Genomic DNA, 18,298 nt, shown 5'->3' with positions numbered 1-18,298 from the left:
CTCCAAAACCAAGTGCCATCTAGCAGATTCTGACTCACGATGGCCCTGGATGTGTCGGGGTAGAACTCTGCTCCACAGTGTTTTCAAGGGCTGATTTTTTGGAAATAGGTTGCCAGGACTTTCTTCCAGTGTGCATCTGGGTGGACTCAAACCTCCAGCCTTTGAGTTAGCAGCCCAGTGCACTAACTATTTACATGGCACACACACATCACACACCTAAACCAGTTGCCATTGAGTTGACTGTGACAGCAACCCCCGTGTGTCAGGTACAGCTGTGCCCCACAGGGTTTTCAATGGCTGGTTTTTTGAAAGTTGATCTCCAGGCCTTTCTTGCGAGGTGCCTCTGGGTGGACGCCAATTGGCAACCTTTTGGTGAGCAGCTGAGCACGTTAACTGTCTGTGCCACACCCACTGCTGTCGAGTAGATTTCAACTCATAGGGACCCCTTGTGGCAGAGCAGAACTGCCCCATAGGGTTTTCTAGGCTGTAATTTTTATGGGAGGAAATCGCTAGGTCTTTCTCCCGAACAGCTGCTCATGACTTCAGACTGCCATCCTTTAGGTTAGAAGCCAAGTGTTTAATGTTTGTACCACCTAAGGCTTCCATATACACATATAAAAACCAGATAAAAAATCAACCAAACCCGATGCCCTTGAGTCAGTTCTGACTCATAGTGACCGTATAGGACAGAGTAGAACTCCCCCTTATGGTTTCCAAGGAGCACCTGGTGGATTCGAACTGCCGACCTTTAGGTTAGCAGCCGTAGCTCTTAACCGCTGCGCCACCAGGACTTCCATGTAGCATATACATACATATGTAGTCAGTTGTAGTCAAGTCCACGCCAAGTCATGGCACCTCCATGTGTGTCAGTGTAGACCTGAGCTCCACAGGGTTTTCAATGGCTGCCTTTTCAGAGCTAGGTTGCCAGGCCTTTCTTCCGAGGGACCTCTGGGCAAACTCAAACGTCCAACCTTTCAGTTAGCAGCCAAGCACGTTCACGGTCTGTACCACCCGGGTGCTCCAGCAATTCTGAGAATGCATTTAATAAGTCTACTGTAGGAAAAAGGCGACCACGCGTCTTCTTCCAAGCAGAAAACGTTCCTGATTTCTCGCAACATATGCAAACACAAACCAGACAGAGACACTACTGCTGTTTCAAAATTTTAATTTAAATGTGTTAGCGTTAGTCCAAACGTGATAATGCACGTAGAATACAGAATTCCGTGTGGAACTTAGACCTTGAGACGATTGACCAGCGGCCCTGAACAAGCATTCATTCTCTTCTCCAGAGAAACCAAAACAGAGTCACTCTTCTCTGCAGTCTTCCCTCTGGATTCGTCAGGCGGAGACTTGTGTTATTCACAGCCGACACCATAGCTCACGGCACCTGCGCTCTGTCTCTGACCTGTACACTGGCTTTGATTCCCGCCGCATCCCAGTCCACCCGAGACTCTGCCTCTATGGCCCTGTTAAGTCAGCCCCTGAAACATCTCGTACGCACTGCTAATCCAGACCGCAAATCACCTCCCAGAGGGAAACGAACCCTCCAGAACACATGCCTTCCGCACATGAATGCCACAAGCAAAGAAACACAAGGGAAATTTCACCCAAATTCCCTGTTGGCTCCAAAATAATTTGCTTCAGGACTGAAGACACCCGGTTAATCAAACTATCTGACATAGTCCTCCAGCTTTTTCAAAACCTGGGTCTAATTCATCCTTTGCTTTTTAATACTGAAAAACAAACAAAAAAAGATCTGTTGCCATCGAGTTGACTCATGGCGACCCCATGTGGCAGAACAGAACTGTACTCCGCAGGGTTTTCAGTGTCTGTTTTCTTGGAAGCAGGTCACCAGGCCTTTCTTCTGAGGCACCTCTGGGTAAACTCGAGCCTCCAGCCCTTCGGTGGGCAGCTGAGTGCGTTCAACGTTTGCACCACTCAGGGATTCTGAAAACGAGTTGCCATCAAGTCGACTCCGACTCATGGCACCCCCACGTGTGTCAGAGTAGAGCTGTGCTCCACAGGGTTTTCAATGGCTGGTTTTTTCCGAAGTAGATTGCCAGGCCTTTCTCCCAAGGCACTTCTGGGTGGACTTGAACCTGTAACGTTTAGGTTGGCAACCAAGGGCTTACCCATTTCCACCACCCAAGGACTCATACTTAATTTTGCAAATCACACTTCCTTCTCTTTGTTATGCTGATTTCCGTTTTCGATTATAATGGCTGTGGCTGCGAACTGGAGGCCCAATGAGATGTTACAACACAGTATGTCATCAACACAGAAAAATAGGATATTTCTGAAGACGAGGCTCCCCTGTGGAATAAAGTGTCCTGCCTTATAAAACGGAGAATTCTCCTGTGAGAGCTGGGTTGAACGGCTTGGAGAACACAGTGGCTCCAAAGGTCATTTAGACTGAGGTAGTGAGGCTGAGAGATAGCAAGCTAGACCAACCAAATTGCCATCAAATTGACCACAGATTGGCTTATCTTTAAATGAAGAACGTCTCCAAGTCCTGTTACTATGAGTGAGCTGTTGATTGAAATTAAAAACAAACAAAAAAAGCCACACCAAACCACTTGCCGTGGAGTGGATTCTGACTCATATCGACCGCATGTATGTCAGAGTAGAACTGTGCTCCATAGGGTTTCGATGGCAGATTTTTTGGAAGTAGATTGCCAGGCCTTTCTTCCGAGGTGCCTCTGGGTGGTGTAATTAAAAATGAAGTTCCGACAAGGCAAACTAGACCACGTACTGTATTTTTATCAAAATAATGCGTGCCTTCTGTGTTTGCCAGCCGTGCCCTCCTCCACCCTGACACAGTTTCATAGGCGCTGCTATGCCCTTTTTTTTTTTTTTACAGGTTGCGGCATTATTTTCATAAAAATACAGTAATCCTACTAAAACCAGTTGCCGTTTGAGTCGATTCCGACTCATGGTGACCCCATGTTGTGTCAGAGTAGAAATGTGCTCCACAGGGTTTTCAGTGGGCCATTTCCCAGAAGTAGATTGCCAGGCCTTTCTTAGAAGGCACTTCTGGGTGACTCGAACCTCCAACCTTTTGGTGAGCAGCCAAGCGTTTACCCATTTGTGCTACCGAGGGACTCTTGTCCAGAATCATTTAGGGTAAGCCCCTGAGTGCTTCTAAACCAGTCAGTAAATTGAGACGAGATTACATCACCACCATGCCTGTTAAAATCATCCTTCCAGATTTCTCTGGCATTTCCCAAGTTGAGTTCCCATCAAAGGCACCGGGAATCCTGAAGGATTTCAGAGCTGAGAGGACAGCCACCATGGTGGTTCTCAGACATGCTTCACCGCGACTAAATGAGCGTCAGTCAAAGAGGACGTCTGGATGCTAACTTAGCCCTAAAGGAGCAGACGTTTTATTCCCTGCGGTTTTCAACATACGGAATACATGGACAAGTGTCAGTAGCTTAGGGGCAGAAGGAAATTTGCAGGGAAATGTTTAACTACACATAAAAAAAAAATGTTGCCATGAAGTCATCTCTGACTCACGGCGCCCCCATGAGTGTCAAGGTAGAACTGTGCTCCATGGGGTTTACAGAAGTGGACTGCCGGGCCTTTCTTCCAGGCACTTCTGCGTCGGTTCAAATCTCCAACCTTTCAGTTAGGAGTCAAGCACTTCATCATTTGTGCCACCCAGGGAAGCCCTGCCGGGACTCTGCTAGAAGCTCACTCCTGCTCACTCTGCCCACAGGTGAAAAGACAGACTCGGCCTTTCCGGAAAGCCTGGAGGTTGTTTGTCACTCGGATCAGCAGTGGGCTGGGTTTTTTTATTTCCGATGTGATTTTCCTAGGCACTCAAGTTGGTCGACCATAAGTAGAGGCACGTGGTTTAACAGCGTTTCCCTTTAGGACAGGAGATGTCCGAGTAACAGAACCATGGCAACGAGATAGTCTCTGACCACACACACACACACACATACACACACACCTGCACAGATCACTGCAGAAAGCGGTCCAACTTCTCCTGAATTCAAGCGAAGGCATCCACACCCACACACACACAGAGCTGCACAGATCACTGCAGAAAGCGGTCCAACTTCTCCTGAATTCGAGCGAAGGCATCCCTGCCCAGGTAGTCAATACGTCCCTCTTCCCATTTCTTCCGCTCTTCCTCCGGACTCAGTTCTCTGACCTTTTCCCGGATGGAGATCTCGGAGACAGAAACGGCCAGGTCGACCTGCGGAAGAGAAGCCGACAGAAGAGGGGTGTTGGCACTGTCCACCCCTGAATGGAATGTGTCTACAGCATCCGTCTGCTCAGTAATCGATTCCATGAACAGTGGTTTCACAAGGGGGGTGTGGGGGGAGTGCACCACACCTGGTGACGCCATCAGAGGGGGTAACACCAAAATGACTGCCTCTAAAACTTTTGTGCGGTGTTGCAGCAGACATTTTTTATAAATAGAGGGTCCTGCACAGAGCTGGAGAAAAATGTAAAACAAAATTCTAACAACAGCAACAAAAGACCAGACTTACGTGTCTGACAGAGACTGGAGAAACCCCGAGAGTATGGCCTCTAGACACCCTTTTAGCTCAGTACTGAAGTCACTCCTGAGGTTCACCCTTCAGCCAAAGATTAAACAGGCCCATGTAATAAAACAAGACTAAAGGGGCACAGCAGCCCAGGGGCAAGGACTAGAAGCCAGGAGGGGCAGGAAAGATGGTAATAGGGACCCCAAGGTCAAGAAAGGGAGAATGTTGACACATTGTGGGGTTGGCAAGTAACGTCACAAAGCACTATGTGTATTAATTGTTTATTAAGAACTAATGTGCTCTGTAAACCTTCATCTAAAGTAAAATAAGTGGACCACAACTACCACGGCCTCCACCAGACTGAGTCCAGCACAACTAGATGGTGCCTGGCTACCACCACTGACTGCTATGACAGAGATCACAATAGACCATCCTGGACAAAGCTGGAGTAAAATGTAGGACAAAATTCTAACTTAAAAAAAGTGACCAGACTTGCTGCCCTGACAGAGACTGGAGAAACCCTGAGAATATGGCCCCAAGACACCCTTTTAGCTCAGTACTGAAGTCAGTCCTAAGGTTCACCCTTCAGCCAAAGATTGAACAGGCCCATAAAACAAAAATGAGACTAAAGGGGCACACCAGCCCAGGGGCAAGGACTAGAAGGCAGGAGGGGACAGGAAAGCTGGTAATAGGGAGCCCACGGTTGAGAAGGGAGAGCGTTTACACATTATGGGTTTGACAACCAATGTCACAAAACAATATATGTATTAATTGTTTAATGAGAAGCTTGTTTGTTGTGTAAACCTTCATCTAAAGAACAATTGGAAACAAATCTCTGCAGTTAGTTGTAACAACAAAAACATTTTTGGTAAGCCCAGCTTACATGTATCAATATACCTACAAAACTAAAACTCTATGCTAATGTACTTTGGTGAACTTCTAATGCCCTCCGGTCAGAACTGTCACTATTACTCAATTACAATGACGCCTCGAATCCAGTGGTTTCATCTGCACACGCTACAGGCACGCGCTGTTTTTGTCGCTCATGTTTTATAGTCGCTGATTTTGTCAAATTTTCTGGTGTTTTAGCTACGATACTGTGGTAATTAGTATTTGTGAACCTAAATCAACAACTTTTTTGAGAACGAAGTAGTAATTAAAGGAAAACAAGGAGTGATATACGGGAATTAAGATTCACGAGTAACATCAGTACGAAAAACATGAGTAAGGATTCTGTATAGCCTGGTATGGGAGGAGGTCCATGGGGGGGGTGACCCCAACCCTAGAGATGCCGGTGGCCATAAAGGACGGTCAGTTCTCAGAGAGAGCCTGCAACCAGCAGCACTTTTTCTTCAACAAAATACATACTGAACCTAATGTAAGATGCTTTTTGCGCACGTTCTTTGAAATTTTATAAAATATATTCATTGTAGATATGTTCACATTTTTCCTGAGAATTGCTGTTTAATTTCTAATGTGAGCTGCCTGAGTCAGTCTCCAACTTACAGCGACCCCATGCATAACAGAACGAAACACTGCCTGGTCCTGTATCATCCCCATGATGGATCCTGGATCAGACCACTGTGCTCCACAGGGTTTACGCTGGGTAGATTTCAGCAGTACATCTCCAGGCCTTTCTTCCTAGTCAGTATTTTATCAGACTGTTGTGATTTGTAGGGTTTTCATGGGCTCATTTTTGGAAGCAGAGTGCCAGGCCTTTCTTCCTAGTCTTAGTCTGAAAGCTCCAGTGAAACCTGTCCAGCATCACAGCAACAGGCAAGCCTCCACTGACAGACGGGTGGGGGCTGCACACGAGGTGCACTGGCTGGGAATCAAACCCGGGTCTCCCACATGGAAGGCGAGAATTCTACCAGTGATCCGCCGCTGACCCACCTCCTGATTTCTGTGGGATTAACCATTTTGTGCACACACGCACACACACACACACACACGCACAATTGATTTAATATTTCCACTCACCAAAACCTTAATTTTGTATCACGGTAAATAATCAAGCTGTGTTAAAGGAAGAAAATGTTCACCTCATGTAAATTAAACCTATACTGTTTGGAATTGGATGGCAAAAAAAAACCCAAACTCATTGCTGTCAAGTTGATTCCAACTGATAGGGACCCTATAGGACAGAGTAGAACTGCCCCATTGAGTTTCCAAGGAGCGCCTGGTGGATTTGAACTGCTGACCTTTTGGTTAGCAGTCATAGCACTTAACCTCTCTGCCGCCAGGGCTTCCGGGACAGCAAGATAAGCTAAACAATTTCCTCTTTCAATGGCCAGGCTTCTGTATTCTTAAGTGATAAAAACTTATTGCCGTCAAGTCGATTCTGACTCATAGCACCCTACAGGACAGAGTAAAACTGTCCCATAGGGTTTCCAAGGAGCGGTTGGTGGATTTGAACTGCCGACCTTTTGGTTAGCAGCCGAGCTCTTAACCACTATGCCAGCAGGGCTCCACATATGATATATAAATATGCAGGTGTTGAAGCACACACACACCTTACTTCTGTTTAGTATTCAAGAGAGTCCACAAAAATAAACACATTTGCTTTAAAAACTTCTTACTACACATTAGAAAAAGACTTTCAAAAATACATATTGGCAGTAATAACAGACTCACACAGACACACGTTTGACACTAAAATTGACAAGGCTTTCCCCAGATGGTCAGTGCTGGACACTTAGTTGTTTTCTGCTGTTGAGTCCACTCTGACTCATGACGACCCCAGGTGACGTGGTAGAATTGCCCCATAGGGTGTTCTACGCTGTCGTCTTTACGGGAGCAGATCGCCAGGTCTTTTTTCTGCAGAGTCGCTGGTGGGTTCAAACCGCTGACCTTTCGATTAGCAGCCGAGTGCTTAACCATCGCACCACCAGGACTCCTTACAAAAGGCCTGTCGTTAGGTGCTGTCAAATCAGTTCCGACTAGCAACCCCATGTGACAAAGTAAAACTGCCCCCATGGGGTTTTCTAGGCCTTTCTCCCACGGAGCCTCTGGGTGGGTTTGAACCACTGACTTTTCAGTTAGCAGCCGATCGAGTAACCCATGATGGACACTAGCTACGTGAATTACAGTTCACGGGTGGAGTAGTGGTTAAGAGCTATGGCTGCTAACCAAAAGATCACCAGTGTGAGTCCACCAGGTGCTCCTTGGAAACCCTATGGGGCAGTTCTACTCTGTCCTCTCGGGTTGCTATGAGTCGGAATCCACTCGAAGGCAGTGGATTTTTTGGGGGATACCACTGGGCACACACTCGTTTTTCCACTTATTTTTTGCTCCGCTGTTTTCACAGTTAAGATTCTGCCTTCTACACAGACCATCATACATTCTATCTAAATATAGCCATCCCATTGATTAAGGAAATAGCAAGGGTTAAAAAACAAAACAAAAGAAAAAATTCTGTTTCAGGTTAGCATCACATTTCTCCCCCCCAAGAAGTATGGAAAAACCCGTTGCCGTCAAGTCGATTTCAACTCATAATGACCCTACAGGACAGAGTAGAGCTACCCTACAGGGTTTCCAAGGAGCATCTGGTGGATTCGAACTGTTGACTTTTTGGTTAACAGCCAAGCTCTTAACCACTGTGCTTATGATAAACAGAGAAAAGATTGAAGTTGTCAAGGATTTCATTTTACTTGGATCCACAGTCAGCACCCATGGAAGCAGCAGTCAAGAAATCAAATGACACATGGCATTGGGCAAATCGGTTGCAAAAGACCTCGTTAAAGTGTTGAAAAGCAAAGATGTCACCTTGAAGACTAAGGTGGACCTGACCCAAGCCATGGTATTTTCAATCGCATCATATGCATGTGAAAGCTGGACAATGAACAAGGAAGACCGAAGAAGAGTTGACGCCTTTGAATTGTGGTGTTGGCGAAGACTATTGAATATACCATGGACTCCCAAAAGGATGAATAGATCTGTCTTAGAAGAAGTACAACCAGAATGCTCCCTAGAAGCACGGATGGTGAGACTGCGTCTTACACACTTTGGACATGTTGTCAGGAGGGATCAGTCCCTGGAGAAGGACATCATGTTTGGTAGAGTACAGGGTCAGTGGAAAAGAGGAAGACCCTCAATGAGGTAGATTGACATCGTGGCTGTAACAATGAGCTGAAGTATAACAATGATTGTTAGGATGGCTCAGGACCGGGCAGTGTTTCGTTCTGTTGTGCATAGGGTCACTATGAGTCGGAACCGACTAGACAGCACCTAACAACATCAACAATAAAGAAGTGTGGATTTAGAGCCATGGTTTAAGTTAGGCTCATGGTGAAAATTCTGGAATCGACGATACACACAGCAGCCCTGCTTAGTCCTCGTCCCAAAACACTGTGGTGACTGAACCAGTCGTGATGAAAAGGAGAATCCGACAAACCAAGTGGCCTTTGGTTTTGTGAAACAGATTGTTAAACGAGATGCTAGTTTGGGATGTTCCATGATACAGGGGTAGGAGTATGGCCAAGGGCCTGGTTAAATGGACAGACGACGAGAGCAGGTTGCCTTCCCAGCCACGAGCAGGCCGGTTGGGGTAGGATTCCATGTATATGGCAATGCCTCAGTGAGCTACGACACTCTTGGTGTCATCCACTAAGAACAGACCGGCAGTGGGACCGTAGCCGAGCGTACAAATCAGGCCCTAAGTAGGGTTTCCTCGAGACCCCCTATCCGACCTATCCCCCCAGCTCTCTGTGGTGGGGAGCTTGTCTGTATCTCAGAGATACTGGGGGGAAGTCAACCAACTTAACCAAGGTCCCAATCTACTATAGGGCAAATCTGTGAATGTGAGGTCTGCCATGATTCCTCTTTGTGCTCTGAGAATATAAATTCCATGATTTCTGGTGGGTTATTCTGTGCACGGAGCCCTGGTGGTGCAGTGGTTAAGACCACAGTTGCTAACCAAAAGGTTGGCAGTTTAAATCTATCAGCCGCTCACTCTAGGGTCATTATGAGTCTCAATGGACTCCAGGGCAATGGTTTTGTTTTTTTTTTTTGTATCCTGCATATACATGTCAAGGTACACATTTTGGATACCTCTTCAAATGGAAGGCTAGTTTGTCGACAGACGAGTTCACTATGTTGTTGTCATTTTGTTGTTGAGTGCCATCAAGTCAATTCCAATTCATAGCAACCCCGTGTGACAGAGTAGAACTGCCCCATAGGGTTTTCTAAGCTGTCATCTTTACGGGAGCAGATCGCCAGGTCTTTCTCCTGCAGAGCTGCTGGCAGGGTTCGAAGCAATGACCTTTCGGTTAGCAGCCAAGCACTTAACCGCTGTTCCACCGGGGCTCCTCCCACACCACCTTACCAGCTGCAGTTGTTGAAAAGGCTTTAAGGAATTCTTTACTCTCTTGGAGAGCTGAAACCTGGCCACGCTGTTCTCTGAGAAGCTCTCTGGAGCCATCAGAAAACCAGTTCCCGTCGAGTCCAACTCTGACTCTCAGCAACCCCACATGTCAGGGGCAGAACTGTGTGCTCCATGGGGGTTTTCTGCAGCTGAGTTTTTGGAAGCATATTGCCAGACCCATCTTCCGAGGCACCTCTGGGTGGACTCGAGCGAGCAACCTTTCAGTTAGCAGCCGAGTGCTGAACTGTTTGTGACACCCAGGGACTCCACTTTCCCACCAATAGCCTTTGACTATTTTCCATTTACGATTACGTAGAAACCAATATGCCTCAGGAGATCCCTGTTAGGGGGCAAAGAAGACATGAGCCATGGCTGTCATCGAATGCATCCAAGGACAAAATGAAGTCTGAGACGGGAACACCTGTTCCCAGAGGAGCACTGGGCAGGAAGCAGGTGTCTTTCATTGTATTCTTAAAGACAGGACCACTGAGTGCTCCTGGGTTTGGATCGAAATGTTCACCTCCCTCCTCCCCACCCCTTGGTTTCACAGCTCGGATTCTCTTCATTTCAGAAAAGGAATGGCCGTGAGTCAGCTTCCACGTAAATAACCTTTGCAGAGAAGCTTTCTAGGGTGAGCACTGCAGGATTATCAGAGCCGTGGGCAGGAGACAGAGCAGACCAATCATTCCAGCCAAACGCCGACAGACCACAGACAGACGGAAAGAGGGAGGCCAGAGATACAGGCGGCTCTTATTTCCATCAAGCAGGGCTGAAATTGAGTTAGTGTGCCATGTATGCTTGCAGCCCCACGGTGTGCTGATGGCAAAGAGATTTCATCAGGAGGGACAGGGGTTTGGATACCACCTGCAATGTGTCCTGCGGAGCTGGGTCCTTTGGGGTCTGGACACGGGGGTCCTGCCAGGGTTCCAAGTTGTCCTCCTCTGGGCTGCTCTCAGCTTTATCCACTGGCTGCCAAAGACATAACCGCTCCATCAGTAATCTGCATTAGGCTCCAGGGACTTCAGTACCAACCCAGGGACTGGTCGTCCTGGAGTTGACTCCTACTCAAGGTACCCCATGTGTGTCAGACTGGAACTGCACCCTGTAGGGTTTTTTAATAGATGTGCTCTTGTAGAAGTAGACTGCCAGGCTTTTCTTCCAAGGCGCCTCTGGGCAGACTCGAACCTCCAAAGTTACTAGATTGCCAGGCCTTTCTTCCAAGGCACCTCTGGGCAGACTCGAACCTCCAACCTTTCAGTAAGCAGCTAAGTGCGTTAATTGTTTGCACCATCCAGGGATCACCAGCCCAAAAGACAGAGAGATATTTTTCTCCAAAATTAATCAGCTGCGCTAGCTAGTCTTCTCTGGGGAGATCAAAAGAGCTTTGCTGCGCAACTCCTAGCTTCCCCTGAGCCACACACACCATGTCTTATGCAAGATGAGATGCTGAAAGTTCTTAGGAAGTTTATCAAAGCTAGCCCGTGGGGATGCAAACAGTCAGTGTGCTCAGATGCTAACCAAAAGGTCAGAGGTTTAATTCTGCCCAGAGGTGCCTCGGAAGAAAGGGGTGGCTATCTGCTTCTGAAAACAGCCACTGAAAACCCTATGGAGTGTAGTTTTTACTCTGACACACATGGGGGCGCCATGAGGCAGAGTCCACTTGGCCGCAGGTTTTTTTTTTGTGGGGGGGTGTCTGATATAAATCATTTCCCCAGAACAGTTTGGATGTTCAAAGGAAAAAGAGGCTCTACATACAGCAACTTCTGAAACAGAAAAGGCAGTGAAAGCCTTTGATAGTAGAGGTTAAATGGGTAGATTCTTCTCCGTAAGACAGAAGTTACCGTGCATCTAGAGGAGTGGCTTTGGTGGTACAAACAGTGAAGGTGCTCGGCTGGTAACAGAGGTCAGAGGTTCGAGTCCACCCAGAGGTGCCTCTGAAGAAAGGCCTGGTTATCTACTTCTGAGAAATCAGCCACCAAAAACCCTGTGGAGCCCAGCTCTACCCCCCGACACACGTGGGGGCCACCATGAGTTGGTGTCAACGCCGCGGCAACTGTTTTGTTTTTGTTTTAACTGGTTGTCACTGAGAGTAAAGGTATCTGTAGAGTCTGTCATCAGACAACGTGCAGCAATGAAAGCCCAGATTCATTGGGGGTGAATTTTTTTTTTTTTAATTAAACTTCCTCATCCTTAAATACAGATTCTAGATATTGGTGAAAAATCCCACCCACGATTAAAAAAACAAAACAATTTAGTGAGATAAACATGGCATATTGACATTATATCTTTTTACTTTCTACTTCTTAAAATAAGGAGCAAACGGCCAGATGACCAACATGAAATACAATGGTAATATGAAGGAAAAAAAAAAGTTTGAATAGATGAAAACCAAAAAATCCAAACGACCTGCCCTGGAGTCAGCCCTGACTGATGGCAACCTCACGGGAGTCAAGAGTAGAACTGTGCTCCACAGGGTTTCCAGTGGCTCATAGTTCAGAGGTAGGTCGCCAGGCCTTTCTTCCGAGGTGCCTCCTAGTGGACTTGAATCTCCGGCCTTTTTGCTAGCAGCCAAGCGTGTTGACCGTTTGTACCACCCGGGGACTCTTTGGATGGACAACCAGTAACCTTATCCTCGTGGACAGTAAGAAGTGAATGAGTGATAACACGCTACTCTCTGAGGAAAGACTAGTCAGAAAGGACGTAGGATGCAACGCTTTCCTTGGTATTTATCGGGCATAGACAAGCTGAGAAAACAAGGAAGGAGGGACAGAGATGTGTTTAAGTAGCATCACGGAGATATACCAAGGGCATTTCAGCCTCTGTGAAGTCTGAGAACTGGGGGAAGGCTGGTGAAACGGGGCCGCGCTACTCCAGCAGAAGTCTCCATTTCAGGGCGACCTATCACCTGTTTCAAAGATAAGAGAGCAAAGGCAGGTTAAATAAAGTCAGGTCAGCCGCAACCTTCATGCCAATAAAAGCAGTTCAACGGAAAACACCCCATCTATTGGTTTCTGCCTCCATGATGCAAAGGAAGCCTGATGCTGAGTAGGTCTTGTGGAAACGGTTTACGTTCGGCTGCTACCCTAAAGGTCGGTGGTTCAAACCCACCCAGCAGCACCATGGAAGGAAGTCCTGGCAATCTGCTTCCATAAAGATCACAGCCAAGAAAACCCTGTGGAGCACAGTTCTAGTCCGGAAAACATGGGGCGGCCGTGAGTCGGAATGCACTCGGCTGCAACTAACAACAACAACACGTCAGAGAGCGAAAGGCTCACTAACACCTGTGTTTGCCCGTTCCTGGGCACACACCTGAGTCTACTTCTCAGCCTCCTTGTAGTCGTAAGTACGGCTATGAGGCTGATTCTCCCAGTGGAACAGGAGCAGGTGTCCTGGGGGTCACCACGACACTGGGAAGGGGGAAAGGAATGCCCTTCCTACTTTCTCTTTCCCCACTGGCCATGTGAAGAACAAACCCCCAAGCCTTCCTCAATGGGGGTTTCACAAGAGAATGAAACCCCAGGAAAACAACCCTACTGATTCTTTTCTCAGTTCTGAAACCAAACCAAACCAAATCCGTTGCCAACAACTCGATTCTAAGTCACAGCAACCTGAGAACTGCCCCATGGGGTTTCCAAGGCTGTAATGGAAGTGGACTGCCACCGTCTTTCTCCTGTGCAGCAGCGGGGGGAGTTGAACCACCGACCTTTTGGTTAGCAGCGGAGCGCTTTAACCATTGTGCCACCAAGACTCCTTCAGTTCTCCCGAGGGAGGTAGAAAAGTAGCCACCGTGCTGGATGCAAAACAAACGCCACTGCTATGGAGGCAGTTCCCACGCATGACCCCTTGTGACAGAGGAGAACTGCTCCACAGGGCACTTTTCTTGGCTGTAATCTATAGGAGCAGCTTGCCAGGCCCTTCTTCTGTGGCAGTGCAGAGTGGGTTCAAACTGCCAACCTTCAGGTTAGTAGCTGAGCGCAAACCATTCGTGCCACCCGGTGTTACTGTTTGTTTTATAGATCTGTCTAGTCTTTGCCTGAAAGGTGGACTTCAGGAGTGCTTCAGTTCTGAGTTAGCAGGGCGTCCGGGGGCCATCGTGTCAGGAGCCCCTCCAGTCTCTGTCAGACCAGACAGTCTGCTATTTTTTGGGGTTTGTGTGTAAACTTGAATTTTGTTCTTCGTTTTTCCCCTGCTCTGTCTGGGACCCTCTGCTGGAAGGTATATGAATGCGCATAGAAGTCCGTGGGTGGCACGCACAGTTAAGTGCTTGACTACTAGTGGGAAGGTTGGTGGTTTGAGCTCCCCTAGAGGTGCCTATAGGGTCGCTATGGGTCGGAATCGACTCGACGGCAGTGGGTTTGGTGTGGGTTTTATGTGTGGTACAAATAGCTAACATGCCCAGCTGCTAACCAAAAGGCTGGAGGTTCGAGTCCACCCAGACGTGCCTCAGAAGGAAGGCCTGCTGATCTGCTCCTGAAAACCCAGTCAGTGAAAACCCTGTGGAGCACAGTTCCACTCTGCCACACGTGGGGTCACCATGAGTTGGAACGGGCTCAACGGCAATGTGTTTTTACGGCGCAAAGTCAGACTTTAAAATCATTTTTGGAAGGCCTATGAATGTGCGTAGGAGTCCCTAGCTGGCACACAAGGTTAAGCGCACAACTACTAGCTGAAAGGTTGATGGTTCATAACACACCCAGAGGACCTCAGAAGAAAGGCCTGGCAATCTGCCACTGAAAGGCCACCACTTTGAAAACTCGATGGAGCACAGCTCTACTCTGCACAAATGGGGTCGTCACTAGCATAAATGGGGTCGTCACCCGCACAGCGTGGATGTGCTTGTATACAATCTGACTTCCTCAAACTGCATTTATGTTTACCCCCAGATAATAAGCTCTTCACGGATTCACTCCCTGAGAGGCAGCCTGAAGTTCGGGTCGTCTAGAAAGAAGAGACTGAGAACTTGAAAATCCTGTAGAAGGAGACTCTTGGCTCAGCGGAGACAGAGGCTGAAATACGGAGAGAAGCTGAAAAGCAGTAGTCTCTGTCTGGAAGTACTTAATCTGAGAGAGGAAGTAATGACCCCAAATTATGTAGGGATATGAAACCACAATGGATGTGGAATGAAATAAAGGACCCAGTGATACATATAAAAAAAAAAATGAAAAGGAAGCACTACTTTGCATTACTGGCTATAAAGTTGCAAACGTGATCACAGCAGGAGGTGGTACTCGCTAAAAATACGAGTGTCACAATCATCTCAACAACGGAAGGAGGATTTTCTATTTACTGCAGTTGGCTAAACTGCTTCTTGTAGACTCTGTTGCCAAGAACAAATCAAAAGGCTGGACAAAAAATAATGTATACGTATATATATCGTGATGCACTGGAGTCACCAAGGAGGCAGAAACTTGAAAGTCAAGATCTCAAGGACAAGCGGAAGAGTTGAGCCTGAAACTTGGCAGCTTACTTGGTCTTGCGGCAACTAAAGGCTGAGAAGCTGAGAAGAGTTTTCAGCAGCCCTATAGGGCCGAACCAGTGTTACGGAATCAATTGTGTACCCCCCCAAAAAATGTGTGTCAACTTGGCTGTGATTGCCAGTATTGTGTGGCTCTCTTCCATTTTGTTATCTGAGGTGATTTTCCTGTGTGTTGTAAATCCTAACCTCTATGATGCTAATGAGGCAGGATTAGAGGCAGTTACTTTCACGAGGCAGGACTGGGTCTACAAGATTAGGTTGTATCTTGAGTCAATCTCTTTTGAGATATAAAAGGCAGAAGTTAGCAGAGAGGAGAGGGACCTCAAACCACCAAGAAAGCTAAGCACGGGAGTGAAGCCGGGGAGTGAACAAAGCACGTCCTTTGGACTTGGGGTCCCTGTGCGGAGAAGCTCTTAGACTAGAGGAAGACTGAGGACAAGGACCTTCCCCCAGAGCCGACACAGAGAGAAAGCCTTCTCTTAGACGTGGTGCTCTGAATTTCGACTTGTAGCCTCCTCAACTGTGAGAGAATAAACTTCCATTTGTTGAAGCCATCCATGTGTGGTATTTCTGGTATAGCAGCACTAGGTAACTGAGACAACAGTAAACCCAAAACCAGTTGTCATCGCATCAGCCCCAACACATGGCGACCAAGTACAACAGAATGAGACACTGCCCGGTCCTGCACCACCTTCATGACTGCTGGTATGCCAGAGTCCATTGTCGAGGTCACTGTGTCAATCCGTCTCACACGTGGTCTCCCTCGTTTTCACCGAGCCCCACTTTACCAACCATGATGTCCTTTTCTAGTGATCGGTCTTTCCTGATGACGTGTCCAAAGTAAGGGAACCAAAGTCTTGCCATCCTTACTTCTGAGGGGCATTCTGGTTGTGTTTCTCCTAAGACTGATTTTGTTCATTCCTCTGTCAGTCCATGGTATATTCAGTATTCTTTGAGTGTATCCTGTTGTCATTGTAAGGAGCCCTAGTGGTGCAGTGATTAAGCACTCAACTACTAACTGAAAGGTTGGCGGATCGATCCCACCAGCCACTGTGCAGGAGAAAGACATGGTGGTCTGCTCCAGTAAAGATGTACAGCCTAGGAAACCCTGTGGGGCAGTTCTGCTCTGTCCTATAGGGTCCCTATGTGTTGGAATCAATTTGATGGCATTGGGCTGATGAATTTGGGTTTGCGTGGGTTATCATCGTTATTTGCAGTTGAGTTGGCTCTGATTCATGGCAACCCCATGTACAACAGAAGAAAATGTTGGTCAGTCCTGAGTCCTCTTCACGATCGTTGGCATGTCTGAGTCCATGGTTGAGGGGTCCCCTCTTTACTAACCATGATGTCCTTTTCTAGCTACTGCTCTTTTCTTTTCTGCAGATCACTCGTATTAGTCAAAGTTATAAAATGTCTATCAGCAATAGAATTATTAAGTACATTGTATTTTTTAGGTTTTTTTTTTTTTTAATGTAATCAAGTCATCTACATGAGACCAGACAGTCAACAATGACTTTAAAACAATGATGAGACTGTAAGGGGGCAGAGAAACTAGACTAATGGAAACAGAACAGCCAGAATGAAAACAGTGAGAAGGTTCACACGTTGTGAAGAATGTAACCGTTATCACTGAACAACTTGTGTAGAAACTGTTGAACGGGGAACCTAAACTCCCGTGTAAATCTCCACTGAAAACACAATATACTGTTATTAAAAAAAAAAAAAAGATTACAAATAAAACGAGATGCACTGTGAACAGCAGTAAAAACAACCACCCGTATCATAAAAGGAAAAGAAGTGTCAACCGTAATATTTTCATGAACCACAGTGTTTCTTTGCCCAGCGTACTGCAAGACAAAACACTTTGCTGAGAAGATACTAAACTGAAAATTTTTTTCTTAGCACATTCATTTAGTTAGACATCCAACTTTATTTCTGGAAACAGTCACCTGGCCATTGACACTGCCATGATTATGTACACAAAAGTTGGAATAAGGAGAGCCAGTATCCCATTCTTCCACAGGTATAAAAACAAAAACCGGTGGCCATCGAGTCGATTCCGACTCATAGCGACTTCGTAGGTCAGAGTAGAACTGCCCCATAGGGTTTCCAAGGAGCGCCTGGGAGATTGAACCTTTTAGGTAGGAGCCGGGATCTTGCACACTGCGCCACCAGGGCTCCGGCACAAGTATAGTAATTTGGGAAATCAACAGTCTCTTTCGGCCTGGATTCTGAACCAAAATAACCCGTAGCCACCCAACGGATTCCAAGTCATGGTGACCCCACGTGTGACAGACCAGACCAGCTCCATAGGGTTTCCTTGGATGTAATCTTAATGGAACCAGTTTGCCAGGCCTTTCTTCTGTGGCACTACTGGGTGGGCTCGAACCTCTAACATTTAGGTTTGTACTCGAGCTGAAACTTTTTGCGTTCACCTGAGCGCCCCCGAAAAAGAAGCCGCAGTAGAAGGACCCAGGGGCTCATGGACCTCAGACCTTCTGTTAGCCCAAGACAGGAACCTTTCCCAAAGCCAACTCTTCAGACAGGGCTTGGACTGGACAATGGGATAGAAAATGATACTGATGAAGAGTGAGCTTCTTGGATCCAGTAGACACGTGAGACTATGTGGGCAGCTCCTGTCTGGAGGGGAGATGAGAGGGCAGAGGAGGTCAGAAGCTGGCTGAATGGACATGAAAATAGAGAGTAGAAGGAAGAAGCGTGCTGTCTCGTTAGGGGGAGAGCAACTGGGAGTATAGAGCAAGGTGTATATAAATTTTTATATGAGAGACTGACTTGATTTGTAAACTTTCACTTAAAAAAAAAAAAGCCACCGTCAGAAATTCAATGAATGGCCAGTAGGTGGCAGCAATGCTGCATAAATTAATTTTCGAGCCCAAGTAGGAAGCTGGGGTGGAATAATGAGGTCAAAACCTGTGCCTTGTTGTCTGAGACTCATGGCGA

General features: G+C 47.0%; 3 protein-coding genes across 3 annotated transcripts in view; 2 read left to right on the top strand and 1 right to left on the bottom strand.

Moving 5' to 3' along the window:
• The window catches only part of LOC126068551 (zinc finger protein 91-like), a 146,171-nt gene that overhangs the window by 14,495 nt on the left and 113,378 nt on the right, over positions 1–18,298 (top strand).
• Positions 1–18,298, top strand: part of LOC126068559 (zinc finger protein 124-like) — a 146,149-nt gene that overhangs the window by 70,922 nt on the left and 56,929 nt on the right. The window lies entirely within an intron of this gene.
• Positions 4,039–10,868, bottom strand: LOC126068557 (glycogenin-2-like). The gene is made up of 2 exons (XM_049871224.1): positions 10,726–10,868; positions 4,039–4,204 (listed from the first exon to the last, which is right to left on the bottom strand). Exons 1-2 carry the CDS (start codon positions 10,852–10,854, stop codon positions 4,043–4,045), a joined length of 291 nt encoding a protein of 96 aa, XP_049727181.1. The 5' UTR covers positions 10,855–10,868; the 3' UTR covers positions 4,039–4,042.

Source organism: Elephas maximus, chromosome X (genome assembly GCF_024166365.1).
Source record: "Elephas maximus indicus isolate mEleMax1 chromosome X, mEleMax1 primary haplotype, whole genome shotgun sequence".
NCBI classification, from domain to species: Eukaryota; Metazoa; Chordata; class Mammalia; order Proboscidea; family Elephantidae; genus Elephas; species Elephas maximus.
The sequence above is the reverse complement of the archived record's forward strand: the minus strand, read 5'-3'. Positions and strand labels throughout refer to the sequence as shown.

Excerpts from the sequence above, each read along its gene's own strand:
- LOC126068557 (XM_049871224.1), bottom strand. The coding sequence starts at position 10,854 with ATGGAGCGGTTATGTCTTTGGCAGCCAGTGGATAAAGCTGAGAGCAGC. Across the intron at positions 4,205-10,725 it reads CTCCGCAGGACACATTGCAG|GTCGACCTGGCCGTTTCTGT; the intron begins GTGGTATCCAAA and ends TCTCTTCCGCAG.